The sequence below is a fragment of the Trichoplax adhaerens genome, genomic scaffold, assembly GCF_000150275.1.
Source record: "Trichoplax adhaerens TRIADscaffold_5 genomic scaffold, whole genome shotgun sequence".
Classification (NCBI taxonomy): Eukaryota; Metazoa; Placozoa; class Uniplacotomia; order Trichoplacea; family Trichoplacidae; genus Trichoplax; species Trichoplax adhaerens.
In genome coordinates, this window is record NW_002060947.1 from 998,168 (window position 1) to 1,025,743 (window position 27,576).

At 35.6% G+C, this 27,576-nt stretch overlaps 5 protein-coding genes across 5 annotated transcripts; 2 read left to right on the forward strand and 3 right to left on the reverse strand.

Moving 5' to 3' along the window:
• Positions 1-705: 705 nt before the first annotated feature.
• On the reverse strand, positions 706-3,282 carry TRIADDRAFT_56217 (uncharacterized protein; the record flags this gene model as incomplete). Its single annotated transcript, XM_002112715.1, has 5 exons — positions 706-804; positions 1,089-1,174; positions 1,662-1,720; positions 2,379-2,464; positions 3,160-3,282. The coding sequence occupies 5 exons, from the start codon at positions 3,280-3,282 to the stop codon at positions 706-708; spliced, it is 453 nt and encodes a 150-aa protein (XP_002112751.1).
• Positions 3,283-5,500: 2,218 nt separating this feature from the next.
• TRIADDRAFT_63297 (expressed hypothetical protein) lies at positions 5,501-12,382 on the forward strand (the record flags this gene model as incomplete). Its single annotated transcript, XM_002112288.1, has 4 exons — positions 5,501-6,147; positions 6,249-6,349; positions 6,628-6,958; positions 12,136-12,382. 4 exons carry the CDS (start codon positions 5,501-5,503, stop codon positions 12,380-12,382), a joined length of 1,326 nt encoding a protein of 441 aa, XP_002112324.1.
• Positions 12,383-13,836: 1,454 nt separating this feature from the next.
• Positions 13,837-15,312, reverse strand: TRIADDRAFT_24809 (uncharacterized protein; the record flags this gene model as incomplete). The annotated part of the gene is made up of 1 exon (XM_002112716.1): positions 13,837-15,312. The coding sequence occupies one exon, from the start codon at positions 15,310-15,312 to the stop codon at positions 13,837-13,839; it is 1,476 nt and encodes a 491-aa protein (XP_002112752.1).
• A 1,792-nt stretch (positions 15,313-17,104) lies between these two features.
• On the forward strand, positions 17,105-17,362 carry TRIADDRAFT_25208 (uncharacterized protein; the record flags this gene model as incomplete). Its single annotated transcript, XM_002112289.1, has 1 exon — positions 17,105-17,362. One exon carries the CDS (start codon positions 17,105-17,107, stop codon positions 17,360-17,362), a length of 258 nt encoding a protein of 85 aa, XP_002112325.1.
• A 2,810-nt stretch (positions 17,363-20,172) lies between these two features.
• TRIADDRAFT_26086 (uncharacterized protein) lies at positions 20,173-27,172 on the reverse strand (the record flags this gene model as incomplete). The annotated part of the gene is made up of 17 exons (XM_002112717.1): positions 20,173-20,243; positions 20,310-20,487; positions 20,573-20,659; positions 20,790-20,892; positions 20,980-21,109; positions 21,196-21,289; positions 21,369-21,451; positions 21,549-21,649; positions 21,745-21,842; positions 22,013-22,078; positions 22,334-22,460; positions 22,581-22,849; positions 22,974-23,058; positions 23,211-23,299; positions 23,433-23,500; positions 23,633-23,732; positions 27,083-27,172. 17 exons carry the CDS (start codon positions 27,170-27,172, stop codon positions 20,173-20,175), a joined length of 1,839 nt encoding a protein of 612 aa, XP_002112753.1.
• Between the last annotated feature and the right edge of the window lie 404 nt (positions 27,173-27,576).

Below are 27,576 nucleotides of genomic sequence, written 5' to 3' on the forward strand. Positions count from 1 at the left end.
AGAATATTATCATTTTCAATCAAATTGCTACAGCAGTACTAATTTGTTGTATCTTTAACAATAGTGCATAAGAATTTCGAAAAATTTACGACACACAATTGTGTATATTCTCATTAGTCGGTAAGGTGCTTAACGTTGTAGTTAGTTCATAACTATGTAAATGGTTATTGCTAACCCGTTATCCCTGCGTATTAAATTGCGTTAGTCTTTGTCATTCATAGCAATTGACTACATGACAAAGTGTATAAAAAATTGTATAATATCTTTTCTAATTCGAAACTAAGCATAGTTTCTATGTACGTATTTACCCCGTACTAATACTAGACAAAAAGATTGCATTGTTAATAATGTATGATTCAGCCTGGCATAACTAGCAGTTAACTGCAATATGATATAATATAAGAGGTTGTCATATCCCTCAACATGTTTAATAATTTGTCATTTCTTAAAATATCATTAATTTTAATGAACCATTAACTTACTTTATATGTAATGTATTATATTGGATGATCAGATGTTATTAGTTTGCGAAATTTAAACTAGTAAAATTCGAATAAGAAATGGACAAAAATTGGGAATTTTTTATTTTCCTTCTCTATTTACAAGATTTGTGCTATATTGGTTTGCAGGCCTAATAACCGTTAAACTATCAGTGAATATTAAAATTACACGGAGATTCTTCATTTGCCGTACTACAAGGATTTTTTAGTTAAATAAATGCTTTCTCGCTGCATTCAGGACTTTCTTTTCAAATGCTGGCATTTCAATTGGTGTTCCAATGTCATAGAAAGGATTCATTAGGACCTTCAATAAAAATGAGAGTAGTGCAATGGATTCATTCTTAATGACAGGTCTACGACAAATGGTAATACTATCTGTTAAATGAGCACATTATCGTAAACCGTCAGCAAAGCGACGGGAGTTTGCACTAGTAATTATAATATTTATCTACATGCAAAACTGCGATCTGAGTACTACTGTCCATCAGTAGCAGTAAACTAATGCAGCTAATGAATGTAGTACCAAGTATACGCATATAGCTAATATCAACTTGGTGTAACAACTCAACTAAACGGATACTTTCATACCTTTACAAAGAGTTCGTAAACTTCACCAAAAAAATTCTTGATGCCATCCTCGTTTTTAGCGTCATGTAAAACAATAAATCTAGCACCTAAAAATGTGTTAAGGTAATTGCTCAAACCAGACAATCATTCCATTTACGGTCCAAAAAAACTGTTCTTAAAACTTTATGCTACAATACTGTATGTTCTAAAATGCTCTAAAGCTATTTCCTTCTTTGGCATTTATGAATACAAAATCTTTTAACAAGTATGAAACAGGCCAAGTGCTTGCAAATTGAACCACTATGATAGCAATATCTTGGCATGATACTCAAAATTGGCCTACAGCAGTATAAGCATGAGATTAGAGTTCTTCTAAGAATGTCATGAAATTATCCATTTCTTATTAGATTAACAGTAGGTCGTCAAAGCAAGGTTACATAAGTACGGCAATTATATGCTTAGCTATAACTGAAATGACTTCGCCAGTTGACTAAGACGCGGTAAAGAGATAGTATTAAAGCCGTTATCCGAGACTATCGTAATGCTAGTTTATAAAATCAAACAATTTCTATGCTTAGTTTAAAAGGATATCACCAGCGGTAACCAAGGCAGAAACTAGCCATTCATTGAACTTATCTATAACCTTTAAATACCTAAATGGATAGATGCAATTACATTACTTCAATTTCATTCTCCATAGGAGGAATTTATACCTCCGTTAATAATATTATAATCAATTTATGTGATAATATGTGTGTTATCGATAGATACTGTAGAGATGATTGTCAGCAAAATGATCAATATTATCAATCCAGGAAAAAGTATCAAGTGTCTTAACTCTACAGCATTATTTAAGGTGAATGCCGTCATCTGTTAGATGCAACATCAGCAACTATCGAATTTATAACATAATCTAAGTAGACTGATATGGCATTATTGAATTACTAGAGGCTATACAGTATCATCATCTATTGATGCATTTGAAGAGCTTGTAACCAAATTAATGCGAGTACAACATTAATTAATTATCGAATAGTGGAAGGCCATCATTTAATAGTAGAAAAGTAACTGGAGAACTGGTAGCGCAATTAATATATAACAATATTGAATGGAGATTACATCGTCATGTACTAGTAGATACGTAACTGTATACGGGTAGCTTATCATCTTAACGACCCTTGATTAGAAGAATCAATTAAAACTCTGTTACAGGTTAATCGATTCATCATATGACTGTAGCAGACTATTAAGACAATCTAGGATGGATATTAATTTCCTATGCCTACTCAAATAGCAATAACTTTTACTTACATGGAATTAGTATTCCACATCACCTCATCGACGATATCCAGTGACGAATGGACTATAAACTGATTTAAATGCTTATGATCTTCTCTCTTTTAGCCGTGATGAAAAAAGGACAAAGTTTCATCATAAGATACATTGCTAAAATTGTTTATAGGTGCATTATGAAAAGAAAAATAAAATGGTTGTGCACTTAATAAGAACAAAGTACTAATAATAGCTCTATGCACTGATCCTATTTTCGGTTTACAAACTGACTCTACGTATACAAGTAGACGATAGATCCAATCAATGTTGATTATAAAACTTGCATCTAAAAAATGAATGCTTTCACGATACCACTTGTGATCACGTAGGAGACAGACTTGTCTTGCTTTCATGTAAAATTGTAGATTGCTACTACTGTTGTATCCATATACTACCAGAGGATGTAGTACTCTACTGTACATTAAAACTAGTAGCTAGCAATATCCGTGCTATTGCTTTAAGATGGATATCGACTGAAAATAAAGTTTTTACAGACTCTCTATTCAATCCATCTACCATTTCAACTAGGGTTCATTTTAAAAATATCATTTCATGGTGTATATTGATTGACAGTATGGCTACTTTCGAAAATCTCTATCAAGAGAAGACACTTGTACAACGTTTAAAAAAGCCATTCTAAGCGTACGAATCGATTGAATCGTTGAAAAATAAATTTGGGGATAGGATTTGCTTCCATTTTATTAACCGAGGTCTAACGATAGACGATTGCCATCTCCTCTCTGCAAGGCTTGCAACTTACTTTATTAGCATTCTGCTCTCGTGATCCACCAATAACATCGCCACCTTTAGTAGCCGACAATTCAATCTCAAAGAGTGGATTGTCATGGCGTCCAACAATTGCCAAGTAATACTGATTGGTCATAGTCTGCAAGATTTTCCTTAATGCTAAGCTGTCGAATGAAGGAAGGATGAAAGACTACAAGAAGCTCAAGAGCATCCAGTAAATGGATTAATTGCAATCGATGTCCAATTCTGCCTCTTCCAATATGCTCCTAGGTTGTCTTTTAACTACGAGTCGATCGCATACGGATCGATTACATTTTAGGTCTGTCACGGGTAGTACACTAAGTCAAGCTATGGATAATCTTGCACCAACAACTTCCCCTAAAACGCTCTCTCCTCCTCTTATACTGTACGCTATATGGTGTTGTATTTAGGGACAAATCCCTATACAAAGACACTACAGTATTGGAAAGTCCGGCATACCAGTCGGAGGACTAGCAAGGATTTTTGAAATCTTGCATGCAGGTTTGACTTCTTCTCCATGCACATTAATGCTCCAATCTTGCAAAATGGGAAAGATTGTCATGATAATACTCTAATTTAAGCGATATACAGTACAAGCAATGTGGAATAGCTTCAGATTTGAATGGATTTCCTTTATTCATGCTACTGGAATGCAATAGACAAGTAAGCAATGTCTGATAGCTTCCCCTTCCAATAGGTTGATTCCCTTTGCTAACCATGATGGCAATCAAGCAGGCCTACAAGAAAGGCTTGATAGATTGGCTGCTTGAGATTGAAATAGATTGCCTCTTTTAACTTAGGATGATCTCATTGACACACAAGAAATGACTGATACTGTCGCTTTCAATGGATTCCCTTTATTCATGATACTGGAATGCAATAGACAAGTAAGCAATGTCTGATAGCTTCCCCTTCCAATAGGTTGATTCCCTTTGCTAACCATGATGGCAATCAAGCAGGCCTACAAGAAAGGCTTGATAGATTGGCTGCTTGAGATTGAAATAGATTGCCTCTTTTAACTTAGGATGATCTCATTGACACACAAGAAATGACTGATACTGTCGCTTTCAATGGATTCCCTTTATTCATGATACTGGAATGCAATAGACAAGTAAGCAATGTCTGATAGCTTCCCGTTGCAATGGGTTGATTCCCTTTGCTAACCATGATGGCAATCAAGCAGGCCTACAAGAAAGGCTTGATAGATTGGCTGCTTGAGATTGAAATAGATTGCTTCTTTTAACTTAGGATGATCTAATTGACACACAAGAAATGACTAATGCTGTCGCTTTCAATGGATTCCCTTTATTCATGATACTGGAATGCAATAGACAAGTAAGCAATGTCTGATAGCTTCCCGTTGCAATGGGTTGATTCCCTTTGCTAACCATGATGGCAATCAAGCAGGCCTACAAGAAAGGCTTGATAGATTGACTGCTTGAGATTTAGATAGATTGCTTCTTTTAACTTAGGATGATCTCATTGGCACTCAAGAAATGACTAATGCTGTCGCTTTCAATGGATTCCCTTTATTCAATACGAGTAGCAAAAGAGCAAATGAGCGTAAGAGCAAAGCGTAGTACAGCATTTGACCTAGTAAGGCTTATACGAACACGGAATCGGATAGCTAAACTATTCGAGGCAGGAAAAGGTGATGGAATGGCATCAGCTCAATTTGGAATATAAGCTCATGGACAACAAGTTGGAGTAGAAGCAATCCACTTTGACATAGTTTGGCATGTTTTTATTCAGCCCTAGTAACTCTAGGTACCTGCTGCTGAGCTCTTTTTCAATGCAGTTGTTTGTATTTGCTAGCGATTGTGATGATAATTAGTTCATATCTCCAGATTAGAGAGTAGGGCATTAGCAGGCGTACGCCGATCCGTCGAGATAAATTACTGTTATTCATATACAAATTACTATTGTAAGAGAATCAATAAGTTATTGAAGTTAAGTGCACTCTAGTGCCACATTAGAATTTTTAGTGTCTGCTACCGGGTTACCGCAAACACACTTGGATTAGCATATTTCCTTGGTAAGTGATTGCATCATGATTAGCGAAGTTGAAAGCCATAATTGTATCAATTTGATCCTATTATCACAGTAAAGTGAGAGAAATTGGTTTAGAGTTAAACTCATTTAGGTTATTGCTTTGATTTCTAGTTGTCGACGTACAACGTAAAACCGTCCTAGACAGTGCACAACCGCAGCAACAAGTGGACAAACAAGCAGCGATAGCATCAGCTAATTAATAACATCTTGTTTGGAAAATGAAGGCCCGGACATTGATAGCTGGCTTCATTGGTATAACAGCCATCATCATAGCTTATGTAATGCTCAAACCTGAAAAGGAAGTGATTGTCAAGGCCAAGAAGAATCCTTGGTGGTCGGCAACACCACCACAGCAAGCCAATAACGATACAAGTATTCGACCATTTAAAGTTCATGTCGAGCAAAACGTATTGGATGATTTAAAAGCGAGATTGAATAATATTCGCACTTATCGTTCAATGCCTGGTTGGGATTATGGCACTCAGAGCCAATATCTCTTACCTATCATCGAGTACTGGAAAAATGAGTATGATTGGAGAAAACAAGAAAAGATACTCAACAGCTTTGATCATTTTAAAACCAACATGTATGGTATCGATATCCACTTTATCCATGCCAAGCCTAAAAGTGATGTTCAAACTAATTCTCTACCGGTCAAGGTAGTTTTATTAATTCATGGTTGGCCTGGATCTGTTTTCGAATTTTACAAAGCGATACCTATGTTAACCAAGCAAGGATACACTGTTGTTGCGCCTTCATTACCTGGTTATGGTTTCTCCGATGCACCAGAAGTATCAGGATTAGGTCCTGTCGAAACTGCCAGTATCTTTGCTAAACTAATGAATCGATTAGGTTACGAAAAATATTACGTTCAAGGCGGCGACTGGGGTGCAGCTATAGCTAGTGATATAGCAAAAATCGACACAAGGTTAAAAAGGAATATTGTAGTTCGATAGCCAAATATAATACTCCAGCTTAACATGGAACTGTTGCAATTTGCTCATTTCGTCACCTATTGTCATATCCTAGGCACTGTCGTGGAATCCACATTAATCTTATTGTAGCACAGTCACCCAATCCAATATATACTTATGGTGTAGGCAGTATTTTCCCTTCTTTGGTGTTTCCCGGTAACAACTAACAGTGATTATTAAATTTAAAGTCCTGAAATGGATATTTCTCGATGCTATCATCTACCGTCTATCCATAAATTGAGATATAAAATAACAGTTGTAATTTCCAAGGAAATAACTCTAGGCTGCATGCAATAATACTGATCTTTTTTGCTTGATGTGATACTGCACATGTTGCAAATGCATATCACTCGTACCTTGCATAAATCAGTAATCTTACCAAAATGTATGAGCGTAGTATTCATGAGCATTTATGGTCTTTTCTGACGTTATAGATCCAGAGGAAAGGAAGCGCCATCTGCCAGTTCTAGATCGTGCTTTGGATCTATTGCATGAAGCTAGTTACTTTATGATACAAAGTACTAGACCAGATACACCTGGATTTGCTCTTAATGACTCTCCTACAGGATTAGCTGCGTGGATCTTGGAAAAATTTGTTCGTTGGTCTGGTTGTGCCTTCGAAGAAGACTATACAGCCTGCATGGAAAAGAAATTTACAAAAGATGAGTTAATTACTAATGTCATGATTTACTGGGTAACTCAGAGTATAACGACTTCAATGAGATACTACAAAGAGTACTTTGCTAATGATATGGAAGCAAGAAAGTAAGTTAATTTAGCTGACTCATTAGTCATCTAAGCGTATGATAACAAATAATGAAATGAATAAGTGATACTTGAAAAATTCTTTAGTAATTTATGAATCATTATTAATTAAAATAGATCACGCTGTAAACCATTCATGTTTACTCATGAAAACTTATCCATATTTTACTCATCAAAATTAATTTATCCATTGTTTCAGAGCGAAAGTTTTAATCCCTACAGGTATAGCTGATTTTCCATATGAATTGGTCCGGCCACCTCTTTCATGGATTAAGCACCTATTCAAGCAAGTTATTACGTATAACTCTATGCCTGAGGGAGGCCATTTTGCTGCTTTAGAAAGGCCAAACTTGCTAGTACCAGATTTTATTAATTTCGTGACTAAAACTGAAGAACTATATGCGCAGGACAAAATAGAAATACCACAAGCAAACTGATCAGTTTTCTCCCATTATGATTGATATTAATTCATGCTACTTGATTACTGCAAAACTCGTCGATATACTTAGAATATTTACAAATATGATACTAGTACGTGTCTATTAATTCAATCACTGATGATACTCGTAGTTGATGGCGGTGCTAGTTATGGTATTAGTTAGCCGTATACTATGCAGTTGTCTACACCTCGGCATATTCAGATGGCCATATAATCGTGTTAGGATAGATCATACAGTTAGATAGCGTTTGGTATACGCGTAGAACTATATGAACTAGGCATGTTAATATTACAACCTTGTAGTCTATGAAGATTGACGAGCTGACTAGCAATATGTATCAATAAAGACTTAGCTGAAAACCATTACAGTAGTCGTTTTCAAGGTTTACATGTTTGCACGCCAATAAAGGTCCACTGATATTGAGATACTGTCATAGGTATATTTTTTTTGTATTGTAGCAACAATTATGCTAGCACTTCTATCCTTAACTACTTCATTCCAATCTGGTCTACAACGACTTTAAAGTGCCAATGGTAGTAATGATCTCAATTACTGATACTACATCATAAGCTAGCAGATTTATAAAGTAATTGTAACTGATAGAAAGTTAGATCATTATCCGTACGTACAGCATGACGTGAGAATTAAGGATAACACGGTCAATTTGGTTGATCTAATGAATCAATCAAATATTAGCTAACTTTGGGACATTTCCAATAACTACTCGAATGTTATATCGTCATACGTAGAGTATAATGTAATAAGTGAAGATAATACTGTCCATTTGGAAGATTCCTTGAATATCGAGCATGGGCTCACTTGGACGTTTTAGTGATGACTGATAGAAAGTTAGATCATGATACAACTGTGTATAATATAATGTAATAAGTAAAGATAATACTACCATTTTGGAAGATTTAATGAATCCATCGAGCATTGGCCAACCAACGTTGGGGTTTAGTCATTGTATTATAATCAGATTTAGTGATAACTTATCCCGGAATGTAGGGCGTGTATAATTACAGTAGAGAAAAGAATCTCTAATTATGCAGTAGCGAGTTCAAGATTGCAACGGCGATGCCTGTGTATTTACCTTATAATAATGATTAATACATAGTTTCAAAAAAACAAAATCGTTACCCCGTGGATCTGCTGCTATTGGAGGTATGGCCTTGTTGACTGAAACGCGGTACTGCAGATCTAGCGGCACTACATTACAATAATAATTCGATCAATGTATACGTTTATGATATGTTGATATATAAATAAGCAGTAAACAGTATTTATACAATATCTATGTAATGTTTATACAGTATATATATATTTATTATATACTACTATGCATATATGTTATGGTTAATTCTAGGATTGTTTTGACTATATTTTTAATTTTTTGAGGATTAAAAATAAAACCTTGTCTAACCTTACCATTCGCCACTAGCCCCCGAACTCGACTCCTAACCTTAAACACTTTACAAGTCTACCTCGTAAATTGACCATTCGGTCTACATATACATAATTGAGATAATATAATAGTGCTGTATATAGAGAGAGACACTGTATACAATATATACCCGAACTCGATCCATAATCTTAAACACTTCACAAGTCTACCTCGTAAATTGACCATTTAGTCTACATATACATAATTGAGATAATATAATCGTACTGTACTGTATATAGAGAGGGAGACTGTATACTATATATAACTGAACTCGACCCTAATCTTAAACACTTTACAAGTTTATCCCATAAATTGACCATTCAGTATACATATGCATAATTGAGATAATATAATACTGTCGTACTGCAAAGAGAGCGAGAGACTGTACAGTACACAATATATACCTGAACTTGACGCTAATCTTAAACACTTTACAAGTCTATCCCGTGAATTGACCATTCAGTCTACGTATATGTAATTGAGATCATACAATGGTACTGCATGGAGAGAGAGAGACTATATACAATATATACCCGAACTCAATCCCTAATCTTAAATACTTTTCAAGTCTATCTCGTAAATTGACCATTTAGTCTACATACACATAATTGAGATAATATAATAGTACTGTATAGAGAGAGAGAGAGAGACTGTATATAATCTATACCCGTAAATTGGCCATTTAGTCTACATATACATAATTAAGATAATATAGCAGTAATGTATAGAGAGAGAGAGAGGGAGAGAGAGACTGTATATAAGATATACCCATAAATTGACCATTTAGCCTACATATACATAATTGAGATAATATAACAGTACTGTACTGTATAGTGAGAGAGAGAGAGAGAGAGAGACTGTATATAATATATACCCGTAAATTGATCATTTAGTCTACATATACATAATTGAGATAATATAACAGTACTGTACTGTACTGTATAGAGAGAGAGAGAGACTGTATATAATCTATATCCGTAAATTGACCATTTAGTCTACATAATACTGTACATAATTGAGATAATATAACAGTACTGTATAGAGAGAGAGAGAGACTGCCTATAATATATACCCGTAAATTGACCATTTAGTCTACATATATATAAGTGAGATAATATACTGTACTGTATAGAGAGAGAGAGAGACTGTATATAATATATACCCGTAAATTAATCATTTAGTCTACATATACATAATTGAGATAATATAATAGTACTGTATAGAGAGGGAAAGACTGTATAGACGACATTATACACAGTAAGCGAACTGTTTGCGATGAGTATCGGTTCTATTGGCAAATGTACACTATGTACACATACAGTACAACACAAACTAGATCATCTGGAAAGGCGTAGCCCATACTGTACTGAGTGTAAAGTATGCTCACTCCATCTTAATCTTTAGCTAGGCCACGACAACGGCGTTGTTACGGCAATCTTTCCTAGCGCTAAGACGTTGTTATTGCTGTTAGGTAGACTTCAACTCAGCAAGTATCTTCATCGACAACGAGTGTATATCGATATTGGGCCATAATTAAGCAGCCTAGACTGAGATATCCCTGCAGTGACTACAAGAAGAGCAAATTAACTACGTTTTATTGGCAAGATGAAGACTTGGGAATGGGCTACTGGTTTAGTTGGGAGTGAAACGATAGCTACTTTATCTTCTGTCTCGCCGTGGCAATGGGCTGCTGGCTTAATTGGCGGTACAACAGCCGCCGCCATAGCTTATATATCGCTCAAGCCTGAAAAGGTAGTGATTATTAAGGCCAAGGAGAATCCTTGGTGGTCGGCAACACCACCAGAACTAGCCAATTTCGATACAAGTATTCGACCATTCACAGTTTATGTCGAGCAAGATGTATTGGATGATTTAAAAGCGAGATTGAATAATATTCGCAATTATCGTTCAATGCCTGGTTGGGATTATGGCACTCAGAGCCAATATCTCTTACCTATCATCGAGTACTGGAAAAATGAGTATGATTGGAGAAAACAAGAAAAGATACTCAACAGCTTTGATCAATTTAAAACCAACATTAGTGGTCTCGATATCCACTTTATCCATGCCAAGCCTAAAAGTGATGCTCAAACTAATTCTCTACCGGTCAAGGTAGTTTTATTAATTCATGGTTGGCCTGGATCTGTTTTCGAATTTCACAAAGCGATACCTATGTTAAACGAGCAAGGATACACTGTTGTTGCGCCTTCATTACCTGGCTTTGGCTTTTCCGATGCACCAGAAGTATCAGGATTAGGTCCTATCGAAACCGCCAGCATCTTTGCTAAACTGATAAATCGACTAGGATACGAAAAATATTACGTTCAAGGCGGCGACTGGGGTGCAGCTATAGCTAGTGATATAGCAAAAATCGACACTAGGTTAGAAAGAACAAAAATACCATGGTCGATAGTTGAACTTATGCCCTAGCTTAACCAAGAATTACATTTTGCTTATTTATTGTCTTATGACCTGTAGGCACTGTCGTGGAATACACATTAATTTTGTTACCACCATGGCCCCCAATCCAATTTATACTTATGGTGTCGGCAGTATTTTCCCTTCTTGGGTGTTTCCAGGTAGGAACAACTATTTCTTTATGGCATCTTACGATCTACTACACCCATCCATGGCATCACATAGATAGCAGTTCAATTTCTAAGAAAATAGCTCTATATTGCATAGAATATTATTCCAATTTTTACTTTCTGTCGTGTTTGCAGTCAATATAATCTTCCGGGGGGTACCCTTATGTCATCAGTTATTTTACTATAATGTATGAGCATAGTATCCATTTGCATTCATGATCATTACTTACGTTTTAGATCCAGAGGAAAGGAAGCGCCATCTACCGGTTTTAGCCCGCATAATGGATTTTGTTCATGAAGCTAGTTACTTTATTATACAAAGTACTAGACCAGATACACCAGGCTTCGCACTTAACGACTCTCCTATAGGATTAGCTGCGTGGATCTTGGAAAAATTTGTTCGTTGGTCTGGCTGCGCCTACGAAGAAGACTATACGGCTTGCATGGAAGAGAAATTTACAAGAGACGAGTTAATTACCAATATCATGATCTACTGGGTAACGCAGAGTATTATGACTTCGATGCGATTTTATAAAGAGTGTCTCGTTAATGATATGGATGCAGGAAAGTAAGTTAGCTTATCCTATCGATCCGTCATCCAAGTAGAGGATGATGAAATCATTGTACTACTATAACTTAAAGGAACAGGTTAAGCGCTAAACTAGAGATATTTTACTAATTAACAGTACCCATCCATTGTTTCAGAGCCGAAGTTCTACTCCCTGTAGGCATAGCTGATTTTCCGTATGAAATGGCCAGGCCACCTCGTCGATGGGTCCGCCACCAATACAAGCAAATTATTACCTACAACACTATGCCTGACGGAGGCCATTTTGCTGCTTTGGAAAAGCCAAACTTGCTTATACCAGATTTTCTGCAGTTCGTGGCTAAAACTGAAGAATTATATGCTCAGAAAAAAATAAATATACCACCAGCAGTTGATCCCATGTAACATTGCAAAATAGATACTACTTTTGTCACATTTAGCTAGTAAAATTAGATAAACTGAATAGCATTTATAAAATAGCAGATTATCACTTTTCTTTTGATTCAATATTGATCATGGTGATGTTTGAAATTTTCTTATTTATACTTAGTAAAGTCCAGTAGCAGTAGAGTAACATTATAGGTAAAATGAATCATAGCAAGATAACGTCTCAGGTATCCACTTTTTTTTAGTAAAGAAACCAGGTGTTAGCACCAATAGTCTTCATCATACCTGTTGGCTTACTCTCATGCTCTGTCAGTTTTATCGCTAATTTCCAAGATTGCAATGTTTTTAGCACTCGCACAACACTTTGGATAGAACCAATGCACTACCAACTGTGGTACTGTTTTTGTTGAGTGAAAATATGTATTTTAAATTGCAGACAGCTTACCGTTAGCGATAGATTACTATCTGACGCAATAAGAATTTGTTTGTGCAAGAAAAAATTGTATTTTGATAACTCATTTTATTGGCAATAAAGATAAAATTTGGTTAAAGTCATTTTGTGATGACAATGATATGTGTACTGGCATTATCGACGATCATCACAGAGCAATACTGCTATAATACTCAGTAGGCTAATTCATTGTTCATGCAAGAGAGCTATGCAAGTAATTTGCACGTTTTAAGGCAAAATGCAAAGCCGAATGATATTGCAATAGCCGATGTAGTAAAATTATATTATACTTGGCCATCACTCTATTTCAGCTTTATACTCAGTAGGCTAACTCATTGTTCATGCAAGAGAGCTATGCAAGTAATTTGCACGTTTTAAGGCAAAATGCAAAGCCGAATGATATTGCAATAGCCGATGTAGCAAAATTATATTATACTTGACTATCACTCTATTTCAGCTTTATACTCAGTAGGCTAACTCATTGTTCATGCAAGAGAGCTATGCAAGTAATTTGCACGTTCTAAGGCAAAGTGTAAAGCCGAATGATATTGCAATAGCCGGTGTAGTAAAATTATATTATACTTGACTATCACTCTATTTCAGCTTTAAACTACGATTGGTAGTAACTATGCTAAATTTAGCCAGTAGATTCGCAAAAATAAATGATAGAGGCTAGTTAGAAGGATCAAATGAAAAAACAAGTTGACAATAAGTTGATTTCTATTTAATATAGTGGTAAGTTGAAGTTTAAAATGATGGTGAAAAAAATTTCAATAATATATGTATGATATCTATGGTAATATGAGTTAAGCAATCTACGCACCTTCATAGTCTAACCTCTCAAGAAATGTGTATCGAATTTATTGATGGTGCTACAATATTATAAAACTAGACAACGATGGAGTAGCAAAAATAAATTTAAATGCTACATACAACACTAAAGTCTTCTAGAATTGCAACGGTGTTTTCATCAGCCAAACGCTTAAATAGTATAGCCTGATAGCATTAACATGCTAATTGTCTATCTCTTCCTAAAGCCTACGTGTACACCATTAGCGGGAGACAAGGTAGTACCGCATTTTAATTGTATCGGTACATCCGTCTCTTTAGTTACAATTAATTCTACCTTTTGTAAAATTTTAACTATAGCTAATTTAACTTCTACCATGGCTAATCTCATTCCGATGCAATTGCGTGGCCCATTACCAAATGGAAGATAGGTACATGGATCACGTTTCGATTTCTCTTCGGATGTAAATCGCTCCGGTCTAAATTGTTCTGGTTCAGGCCAAATTTTAGGATCATGATGAATTGCGTAAACAGGGATGCCAATCATAGCCTCTTTTGAGACTTGAAGACCATCAATTTCCATATCTTCTTTTATATCGCGATTGAAATGGAAAACAGGCGGATACATTCTTAATGTTTCAGCGATTACCATTTCTAAATACGGTAAATCGCCTACACTATCGTAATCTACTGAATCAGTTTCGCTCAATTTGTCGCTTATTTCGTCAAAGACTCGTTGTTGTATCTCAGGATTTGTTGCTAACGAGTGGGTTGCAAATGCTAGTGCATTTGCTGTAGTTTCGTAACCTGCTCCAAGAAATAATAATGCTTGAGCAACAACCTCCTTATCGTTTAACTTGTCGCTATCGCCAGCTTCCAACATTTGTTGTAAAATATCTCTACGACAGGCTATACCTTGGGCCATGTTTCTTCTTCTTTCTTTGATTACTTGTTTACAAGTTTTCACAAGATAATGTGTGGAATTCATAAATTGACCTCCTAATTTCGGTTCTAATACACGAAATAAGGACGGTGCAAATATCAGTAAGAATTGTAAGGGGCCAGGAGAAATTTCAAACAGGCCTCTGGCAGCATTAGTTAACTTTTCTTCATGCTCTTTCGATTCGAATTCTATACCGAATGCAGTTGCTAGAATCACTTCCATAGTAAATTTACCACAAGTTCTCCATAAATCGATCGATTGACCGTCTTGCTCTGCTTTCAGTATCGTTGCAACTAGGCGATCTCCAGCTTTATCAATAAAGGGCATAATCGCCTTTAATTTTGAAGCACTAAACGTAGGCAATAAGATATTCCGGATACGTTTCCAATCGGTGCCTTTAAGTTCGAGCAACATTTCACCAAAAGGCTCAATACCATTTACCAAAGAATAGCGATCGGAAAAATTAGAAAAATTCTTAATACAAACCGATTTTAAAAGATTGGGTTCGCTCACCCATATAGCAGGTATAGAGAAAAAGAGACCACCATAAACACGACCGTATTTTTCTTGATTTTTTAACTGACCAAGATGTTGTACGGCAGGGTGATAATCCATTAGGTTACCAACAATAGGTTTAGGAAATGGAACTTTCAGGCCTAACTTCCTCAACAGACGATAAGGTCTAATCCATGATTTGTACAAGTACCAAGCTAGACCAACTAGAACAAGTTGTAGTATCTGCGATGTCGAAGGTATCCAGTTCATGTTGTAGTTCTAATCTCGTGTGTAAATCGTTTCGATACAGTATATCTGACTAAATCAAACGCAGTATTAACTTTATATCTAGTGCTTTGAATTCAAAGCGATATCGATATTGACACTAGGAATGACCTTTAACACGGCTTATAGGCAGCAAATAATGACCGTAGAGGCTGGAACAAGCCCTTTACTAATAAAGTCAATAGCTAGGATGGCATAGCACTGCCATATTCCTATAGCCAGAAACAATTATACCGGTCATCATCATAACAATCAACATTGGCCATTAATTAATTTAAATAGACATTGTATATTATTTGGCCATTAATTATGCTAATATTATTTGATTCGCTATTGATCGATGGATATGTTATGGTTAATGTCAAAAAATGGCAATCGTATAGAATAATCGGTCAGCCTATACGTTCACCGACCAAATGGTAATTCTATACGCCGGTAATTCTACTCGACAACCGGTCAAAGTTTGCCATTCTTAAGCTATTAAGCTATCATTCCCTAGCTCACATTCTCCATCTTTTGATGGAGAACATACGATCCGTAAGCTATCATTCCCTAGCTCACATTCTCCATCTTTTGATGGAGTTGAGTTGAGTAGGTCAAAGTTTGCCATTTATAAATGATGGAGAACATACGATCCTTAAGCTATCATTCCCTAGCTCACATTCTCCATCTTTTGATGGAGTCGAGTTGAGTAGGTCAAAGTTTGCCATTCATAAATGATGAATAACATACGATCCTTAAGCTATCGTTCCCTAACTCACATTCTCCATCTTTTGATGGTTGTGCTGTTGAGTAGGTCAAAGTTTGCCATTTATAAATGATGAATAACATACGATCCTTAAGCTATCACTCCCTAACTCACATTCTCCATCTTTTGATGGTTGTGCAGTTGAGTAGGTCAAAGTTTGCCATTTATAAATAACATACGATCCTTAAGCTATCATTCCCTAGTTAAGCTATTAAGCTATCATTCTCTGACATTCGCCAAATCTTTTGATGGTTGTGGAGTGGAGCAGGTCAAAGTTTGCCACTTATAAATGATGGATAACATACGATCCTTAAGCTACCATTCCCTAACTGACATTCTCCATCTTTTGATGGTTGTGTAATGTGTAGTTGAGTAGGTCAAAGTTTTGCCACTTATAAATGATGGAGAACATACGATCCTTAAGCTATTAAGTTATCATTCCCTAACTGACATTCTCCATCTTTTGATGGTTGTGCAGTTAAGTAGGTCAAAGCTTGCCACTTATAAATGATGGAGAACATCCTTAAGCTATCATTCCCTAACTGACATTCGCCATCTTTAGATGGAGTCGAATTGAGTAGTCCCGGATTGCTACAGTACTATAGTACAGTGTACAGTAGATTGAAAAGGATCTTGAGTGTAGACCACCAATGTGGTATGTATTTGTCATAGTGATTATACAATACCCTACTCTTTTCAGTCAATTAAGGGTTATGCATAGCAATGACACAAACAGTTATATCATGCCTAGGACTACGGTTTCAGAGCTTAGATTAACTGGTGTTACAGACTGGTATACTGTAGTACTGTAGATAGACTACCCCAAAATGGACTCCACTGATATTGGATCACTATAGTCCATGGGCCTTGTAAAGCGTAGTAAAGTAAGGTGGTAGAGCACGCTTGCCAAGACAATATTGCCTGCAGATTTTGCCTCAATTCTGCTCGCAATTCTGCTTGCAATTCCGCTTGCAATTCGCTTTCAAAGCAGTTGATAACGACACGTAGGGAGATCAGAATCCATTGGCCATGCCAGCCCACGCTGGATTCCTTGCTAGGACTGTTTTTGTTCGAAATAACGCTATTGAGGCAGGCTATAAATCATTGCAAAGGATATTAAACAGAGAATGGATACCGCAAAAAGTAGAGAGAAAACGATATTATGAAAAACCCACCGTTAAACGACGACGATTAGAGCATGAAAAATGCAATCGAATATTGCTACGAGAATCCAAGAAAAGAGTCGATTTTATCATGGCAAGACATCGACCATCACCTTGGATTTAATGCCATTTACTTTATTCTACTGCGTGGTCATCAATGCAAGGAAATGGGTATAGAGGACGCGGTGAAAACACCACACTATTCCAACATGGATGCCCTTGGCGAGATGGATAATTGATTTTTCTATCAGCCGTCAGCGAATCCAATTCCATCTCAACATCGCTACTCTTCGTTACAAATTGAATCATTGCTAGCTAGTATTATAAAGACTACTCCACAATCCGATCATTCTAGTATAATAAAATTGCATCACTTCAATCGTTGTATCATGCATAAAACTTCAAAAGTAATCGTAAATTTAGAATCAGTATTTTATATGCAAGCCCATGCATTCAGTAACATGCTAGCGTATGCTTTTGTAGAGTATTTCTCTTTTAATATGTACAGTACATTGGTAAACGGCCTACATGGAATGGTGGACATGCATTGCTTATGCTATTTTACCACTTTCCTTGACAGGGCTAGTATCTTCGCTGTACAGGGTAAAATCGGCCTTAATTTCTTACTAAAAGTCCATAATCACATCGTTTGACATTGTAAAAATGCAGCGTTGAATTAGAGTACGCTTTGAATAGAATACTGTATATCAACGCTGTCTATCCTCCATTTTTATAGTACGTGTAAAACTAAATGTGTAGTGTAACGTTGCCTGCGGTATATAGAAATTATTATCAAGACCATAACGTCTGTGATGGATGCCGATAATCCTATGCCAGCGAAGGATGGTTCAAAATGAAATGTAAATATATTTCATCCAAAACATTGGACTGTCTTTTGGTAGTTTGGACGACATCACAACAAACTTATGGGACATTTAGTATATTGTTCGGATCGATAAAATACGGCCATTCTCGTAAGGAGGATTATAAAAATAATAAAAACATACTGTAAAATGATCTAATTGAACCATGTTGTCTTGACATGCTTGCATGCATAGTTAGATTGGCGAGTGTTGACTTCCGGTACACATTTATTGAACTTACTACACCTAGATATTGAAAACTTACTTTATCAATGACGGATATAGCCAGCCCCATAATGGATATTGCACTAGCAGATATGCAAGGTGAAATCAATAAAAACTGTCTATAAATTAAAAACACGATTACGGGGCATCGTTTATTCATAGACTACAAGAAGATTCCTTCTAGGTTGTCTTCTACTACAGTAGTTCATGCCTTGCTGTCCTCGTGTACATGGACTCTTTTAGTGATATCTGACCTACTGAGCAAGTAAATTGGCTACAGCATCTAATAACACTGCATGTATGTGTTGTCGGATATCGAAATCCACAAGCATTCTCGAATACTGTCCATGATGATTCTTACTAGCCTGACTGTATTCTAATCGAATAACTATTCACTAAATTCCATCTTTAGCTGATGATACACTACTACTTGCAGGCTAATTACAGCCAGAAATACTACTACTTATAATCGATTCTCTCTCCACGCGATGAAACTTTTACTGTACGAATGTAGAACAGTGATTGCTTTCCATCTTACACTCATTAACCTGCAGTGAATTAAAATCTACATACCAGACATACAACATACTCGTATAGGGTATGTTGCTGACTAATATGTACAAATTTAAAGATAACAAGAGAAGATGTGTATTCTTAATACAGCAAGGACTTGCATGCAATGAAGTAGATAGTATTTTGGTGCTAACTATTAAATAAAGTTGTGCTTATAACAATATCGCATTAAATTCGAACTGTTGAAAAGTAGGACAAATCACCTAGTGTTATTAAAATAATACGTTGATTCTTGGTTGATTGTGGTCTGTAGATTTAATATACCAACAGATGGAATTGAAGGAATAGTAACTCACATGCAATCTAGTTCCCAGGCTGATCTTAAAGTAGGCCTAGTAGCTGTTCTACTGATAATAATTGTCGTTTATAGAGAGAATATATCGGTATCAATTGAGCCTAATGAACCGTAAGAAAGAAATGACAATAACATTCTTTATCAACAACTTTACAATCGTGACATTAACTACTAATGGACAGATCAAGCAATCCAATTTAAAGTAGAATCGATGTATATTTAATAATAGTTAGGTTGATTATTATTCTAGATTTATCATTTTCTATGCTCAAGCGAAAGGTAAAAATAATAAACTAAAGTCGATGCATAACGAGAGCCAAATGATTATAACTTCAAAGTGGTTATATCATGATCTCTGTAGCTACAGCACGAGGATTATTTTACTTGTATATCGAAGTGACGCCTTTGAATTCTGGTATATTACTTATTATGAAAATATAACCAGCAGCTCTTGATAAGATACAAGTAACAAGTACGATAATCGAGATATCCCGCAATGCAAAGCTTGTTGATTCTACAATCATTTATAATATAATATCAAATACTCAATGACTAATTATAATTATCAACTATTGTCAAGCTCGAGCCAAAAATTTTCCACCTGTCAATTCGATACATTCAATACCACCAAGTAGAAGACAAAGCATGGTTGTATAATAATGCATATGCAACTTTTACATCCAATTCAATCACCTAGTTCTAGTAGTTGATATTTTGTTAGACAGTTATCGTATTAGTATAGTACAATACATGATAGGTAAGTAACAATACCAGTACATGAAAAAAATGAATGAAATATGTATCTGCTCCACAGTAAAACAGCATTACAACATTTGGTCTACGAAATGTTAGTAGAATTAAGATAGAAAATCACCAATTCAAGAGCTTTCTTAATCATCAATAAAGTTCGAAACATAATGATCTACTTTTAATGCAATGTATTGCCATGATAACATCAAATCCAGGTTATAATATATATTACTCTCTAGCAATGAGACCGTTTAGTTCCGGTTGCAAAAAGTTGTCTACTAGAGCTGATATAATATCCGCTAACAATGCCTTCACATCTTCTTCAGAAACCCTACAAAGTATATGGTAGCCGTATTAATTAATACTTACACTTTTTGAAAATAAATTAAATCTTGTAATAATAACTAACTTGACGCCTGGTTGTGATTTCAATTCAACGTAATATTTTAGCTTTGGTTCCGTGCCACTAGTTCTAAGTGTTGCGATACAGCCATTCTCAAATGAGAATGTAATCATTTGTGATGATGCGCTAGAAGGTAGTAACTGTTCCATGCATATCAATAGGAAATAAGAAATTAAGATAACGCCTTTGCAATCATAAATTTTAGGTTGATAATACAGCACATACCGCTTTGAGGTCAGGTTGACTACTGTCATATCCAGTCGTTAAATCTCTTACATATTTAATTTTAAACGAGCCACAGGCAGCTGGATACTACATTTTCAATTTAACCATGAATAAGACAACATTATTTTTATCGCAACTGCATTTATAACAATTTGAAGTTATTGGCAGGAATGGCATAATATTTCTTATATACTAACAGCCTGTTACTAGATCTAACCTTGTTGTCTCCATCGTAATTTCGCAAGCGCGAAAAAATTTTTTCGATTGTCGGTTGTGAATAGCATAAGAAATAACTAGTAACAGCAACATGGCGTCCATATCTGGATTCATTAATATCCAAAAACGAACAAGAATAGACTGCATTAGTTTCAAGCGTCAGTCAGTTCAACTGGCATCTCTACTGTTACCTTTCCCAAATTCTTTCTAGTTGATCGTTGATAGTCAATCCATTATCTGCCAAGTATCTAGCCATATCACCTACTACAGCAGCTGCATGCACTCCGTCTTTATCCAAAACAAATGTATCACACATAAATCCTAAATAAAGGTTGAGGAGAAAATACCGAATTATATACAATACCTTAATAAGTTTCATAACACTCATAAATAATGATTTTTATTACCAATAGCTTCCTCAAAGGCAAATAAAACCCTTTTCCCGTCCTGCATAAGTTGATCACTTCGATTTCCCATCCATTTAAATCCTGTTAATGTGTCCTACAGCACACAAAGAAGTTTATCAGCAACATAATATTAATCTCACCTAAGGTCAAGACAGAGAGTTATGTGACGATACCTCAAAGTTAATGCCTTCAACTAATGCAATAGCACCTAATATAGTGGATGAGACGGTGCTAGACAACATGTATACATTGGAATCTGTTAAATAATATCAATAAGAGAGTGCTTAGTATGTTTTCTTCAATTTTACAGCTACGTATCATGTGTAATTTTATTTATTTCTTGTTATAATCACCTTGAAAGGTTTTGCTATGATCACTTTGCTTAAAAGTGTAATAAGACCACCAGCCAAGTAAGGCACCGATTTCGTTGCCGCTCAAGATCTTCCAAGTTCCACTGGTAATGAAAACATTTAATTTATTTCAACAGTTAATAAGCAACATTCATTACAAAAATTTTTAAAAATACATTGAATATTTGCGAGTTCTTACTCTGATTGTTGTTCGGCTACTGCCAACCTATCAGCATCCGGATCGTTGGCAAGGATAATAGTACAGTTCTTTTCTTTGGCGGTTTTTATTGATAATTCCTAGATATATTATAATCAAGTCAGACGACAATCCGCTAGTTAGAGCAATACAAACACAATTCATATTGCCATACTAGAAAAATCTATTTTTCCAAACGTGACAATGTTAGAAGTTAATCCTACTATCAAGTTATTCTATGGAATGTTTGACTGTGCCTTTCATATCTTACCAATGCACCTCGTCCTTCTTCAGGATTGGGGTATTTAACTGTTGGAAATTCCGGATCCGGTTCGCACTGTAAGATAAAGATTAATTTTGTTTCGATTTTAAAATAAGTCATACAATAACGTCAGATATAGCACTTGGTTTTAACATAATGCAATCAGAAGAGCACAACAAAGAGTTTACGCTCTGTGCACTTTGTATCATTTATGTTTAGTGCTAAAACTATCGTAAGTCGAGGAGGGAGGTATTGTGTGCATCTTTAAATAGAATTCGATCGAAAAATTTTTATACAATAAAAATAAATAAATTATATTCAAGTATCAACCTGTTCTTTTACTTCATGAAAGTCAGGAAGAGAAAATGCTCGGAATGACTCTTTTGAAAATTTACAACCAACGCCATGCATAGCACTATAAACAATTCCTATTTTACTTTCCGATGTAGCATTTGCTCTTGAGATATCAATACAAGCATAAAAGTAAAAATTTTAAAATCAACTTTAAAACTTATACAGCATATAACGTTAGTAGGATTAACTGACAATAAAAATATCAATAATCGCTGATTCTAACCCGTAATGAAATCGCTTCTTGATTATAGAAAAGTATTCCTGATATATTTCGTCATATGGATCGATAGCTGAATTAACAATTTCGGTATCCCATGAATCAGCCCACGGTTCCATATTATTAGTAATTAAATTTTTTATATTGACATCATGTGGTGGAATAATTTGAGCACCGTTGTTCCAATAAACCTTGTAACCATTGTCTTCCTTCGGATTATGAGATGCAGTAATCATGATTCCCGCACAACACTTCAAATAACGAACTCCAAAGGCCTATCGGAATATAGAATGTAATCAGGTCAAGATGAACAGGACCTATCGTATGCCATATATCTATCGTTGAAGCCTATTAAAATTTATCTAGTGCAACGCTAGACATGGTTTACAATAAACTTACAACGAAAGGTGTAGGAACTATCTTTGAAAAAAGGTAAGTACGTATCCCTTGATGACGGAATATTCCAGCAGTTAATTGAGCAAACCTATTCAATGTCAGAATTACGATTGAATATAGGTAGTTGATTATTCGTATATTATCAGTCTATTGCATTAATGGCATACAACTATTGAAAGCTATCAATCAATTTCGACATAATCTCATAAATACAGAATTAGATATGGCATCGATTCATACCGGTGACTATTATATCGTGCATCGAAACCAATTACAACACCACCTTCCTTAATTTCAGGAAAGCTTTGCTGTAAATATCGGCAGAACCCCTATTATAACATTTAAATGGATAAAATCGATAAGGGCAAGATTTATTAGGTAGATACAATATACGCATAACTAACAGCGTAAACGTAGCATAACACTTATTGCGTAACATAGATTGTTCGAGTAGACTTGTACCTGCGTGCTCTGAATAATTGTTAAGTCATTTAAACGATTATAGCCTGCGCCCATTTTAGCTCTTAGACCTAATAAAACAATATCAATCTTTATTCAGCTATCATGCAAAATACTTGCATCCAACTTCAAGCGCGATAACAGCATCTAAAATAGAATCTATTGATATCGGCTATTCGATTCTTAGCTATTCTATCTTTTACCAGCGGTTCCAAAACTTAATCTATTCATCAATCTTCCTTTTAATTCGTCATACTGTTTGTCTTGCAGTAAATTTAAAATTTCAGTCCGGGTTTTAACATTCTACAAATCAAATCAAATAGAATCATTAGTACAATGATGATTGATTATGTTTATGTTCTTGCATAAATATTGATTAATTATTATTCTAATTTTTATTATCAAGGTTTCTTCTATGTGGTATTTCATTGACCAAGTAACAATTTTCTCGATTATAACTTTATCACCGATGTACAGCAGTAACTAAATGATTTAGGATGAAAGTATCCATTGTAGGAGCTGTTCTATTTCTTTTTAGCCATTATTAAACAACTACTACAGTAGTGAACTGAAGTAAGTCGATTAATTGAACGACAAAGTAAGAGTAGCAAACGATTATTTTTGGAGATAGTGTGTTAGCGAAAGAAACCTATAAATTAATAATGGCAAGAGGTAGAACGAGATCATTGAGGCCAACTGCAAATAACACCACCCATAATTGAACAAATAGCCTACGTTGGAATAAGTTAGAGTTGCCCCCTAGCATTATATGCCTTATACGTATATAAGAGCAAAAGGCAGCCATGAAGCATTAATTAGCAATTATTGTTAAATGATTGCTAAATAATATACTTAACAGCATGACCAGGAGGGTGGCTTATTTTTCATCACAGGAATATTTTACTCGACCGTAGCAGATCTTTCACCAAACTATTCCAATTAGCAGCTCCCATAGAAATTTTCAACCGTTGATGACAACTAATTCATTCATTCATAGGCGTATCAATATTACCAACTCAAAATGTTATAGAAGTTCTAGTAAAGTATAATTTCCGATTATATGCAAGGATTTTTTAAGATTTTCTATTAGAAGGCCCTATGTGCAAGATGATCGGCTAGAAATGCAAAATATAGATTCGTCTTTTCCTAAATTTCTGAGAATTGAAATAAGATTTATACAAACTCAGCAAAATGAAATGGAATTACACTGTTTGTCAATCATGTCGCAGAGCCGACATCATCAACTCTAAGCAACAGTTGGGAAAAGGATTCGCGAGAAATGGAAAACGTAGGCTTGTCCACTCTCAATTGACTGCATATTGAAGTCCCTGTAGGATCAGCATAAGCTCAACATCATGAAAAGGGTTGGTACTTTAGGAAGCTACATCTACTCTACCATCGACTACCAAAGTTCCCATTTTATTAGTTTGTGACTCTCCATCGATCAGTGGATGTTGAAATAACATCTACAAATTCGGTGTAAAGAAATGGTTGAACAAGTCTTTGCCAGCGGTGTCGAAGAAACATGCAATAACCCATCAAATAGACAACAACAGTTTATAGCGTAATCTATAGAGTAATTTAGTCGATGTAGAAATAAACAATGACTAATTCGGCTTGATAACCAATAGTCAATTCAACATTGTACTTTTACGGTTGGGAAATCCGAAGAAATGCTGCTGCCAATCAAATATAAAGAGAGAATTGCTCAAGATAGAAAATAAAGCGACCAATTGAAATTCTTGTTTACGATGATTTGGTAGGTATCATATTTGAGTTGTACAATGGAGGGTTAAGGGTTGAGTAGATTATTATCTACAATATTCAATTCAATTATAATTATTCATTATCGACTATCTATCAAAACTGTTATAAATTGCGATCAAAAGTCAAGTTAAGGAATAAATTTGTCCATGTCAATTGGTATGCATATTACTTCATCTCTTGATGCATACTTTTACTTGCAAACTTTGACGAAACTATTGAAAACGGTGATGAGGTTAAGCAAATAACGTAGAATGAAACTACTTCATAGATGCGCCATTTTGTATTCTTTACAGGACAGTACAGTATTTAATAACAAACACTTTTTGGGTTTTAAGCCAGCAAGAGGAATGGATCGAGTATAGCCTATCAGTAATCGTAGTTTAAGGGCTTGTGCTAAATATCGATACAGAGTACGATGATGACAGTTTATCAAGCTATGATTTCTGTTTTAGTTGTTTGTCGTAGGTAAGTGATGAACAAACTCCATAGTCTGCAGTTGAAAAAGTCGCTTTGAATGATACAGACAACTTTCATCTTTAATATCTGCTTAGCTGTTGTTGAAATGGAGATTTTTAGCCATACTATAGTACACACCAGGCCTACCCAAGAATAGTATGGCCCATACAGTAACAATATTAATAACATGAAACTATCACGACAAGAAGATCCTTTTTCATCAACTCGGATCTCGCTGACCGTGTTGATCAGACTGCGCTATCCATCGATAGCAAGAGTTAAGTTATGCATTCTCTTTTCATCAACCGATTGGACATGCATAAAATGACGAATGTCGAAATCGGCAATGGACTATACTAAATACATTGAGTAGTCTAAGTTAGATTTCTCATCGACGCAGAAAGATATGACAATCAATCATCCGTATAGTAGTACGCCTCGTCCATTTTGAAATGGAAAACGACATCTTGTACTTGATGTGGGTAAAAAATTTAGCAAAGTCATGACCGATTTGGAGCCTACAGTACAGCTAGAGAGGAAGGATAGTCAAATTGAACGTTCTCGTTGCTATCCACATAACGATTATTTAAGAGATCCACCTTCAACTTGACTGTCGATGCAACAAGCGGTTTCCTGGCCATACTGGCCATTTGATACGAGTTGCCATGTTTGCTGTACAATAAGTTTTACCAATCATTTCAACTAGTAATACATTGGTGAAGAGCAGAAAATCAACTTTTACGCTGCTATTACAATATTCCATTACAATGTAGGACGAGCTGTACCTTACAAATAGGGTAGGAAAAAAGAAATCGAATGGCTTGCAGATTGTTGTACGATATTAGTACAGCCATCTAGCCTTGCAAGCTGGTCAGGGAGATTACATCGTCACGCCAGTCGACAAGGCCCGAATTGATGTTACTGATGAAACATGCACCTTTACCCCAACATTGGCAAAGCATTGACTGATTCATCATCCGCTCCTCTACTACAGTCTATCCATCACTAGTATGATCATGTTATCCCCATAGCCTGTTGTTATTGAATCGATGAAAAATAGCAAGACCAATGCTTTGATTTTTTTATTAAGCAAATATTTCATGGTACGCCATAGTTTGGGTGTGCCTGGTGTAGGCATGATAGCATTGGATTGATAAACAGCTCTCTACTACAGTCTATCCATCACTAGTATGATCATGCTATCCCCATAGCCTGTTGTTATTGAATCGATGAGAAATAGCAAGACCAACGCTTTCACTTTTTTTAAATTAATTAATATAAGCAAGTATTTGATAGTACGCCATCCTTCGGGCGTACTTGGTGTAGGCACGTTAACATTCAATTTCATTTTGTAAGCTTGTACGTTCAGAGCGCCCTTGGATATTGCAGTCGATCGCGTACTCGATGTTGCTGCTATTCCACTATCCTACCTGATCATAACGTAGCCATTCCTTAATCTTTTGATCTAACATTTCATCTCCGGTATTGCAATCGATCGGTTGATCATTTGGGGAAGCCATGGCGTTGTTGTTGCTTTCTTTTCCTATATTCAATCGTCACTTATGGCTTGAAAAGCTGATGCAATGTACAGCTCCAAATAGACTAATTGGAGATACAAGGGAGAGGCCAAGAAAAAGAGTAAATTATATAGACTGCTCAGAGCCTACAGTACAGTAAATGCCAGTCCAAGATATTGTAATAATTAATTTCGAGATTGGGTGGCAGGCTGGCAGCTCTGCAGTAGTTTCCACTGGTGGAAATTATTATTATTATTATTAGCGAGTGGGAGTGGGCTGGTAGGGTACAGTAGTAATTGGTAACGCACTATCCAGGAGAATAACAAACTGCACTATTTGCGCTCATCGGCTAGCGTTTACTACGATCTTGACTTACCGTATGGGACTGTATGTTGTAGTGTTGCATC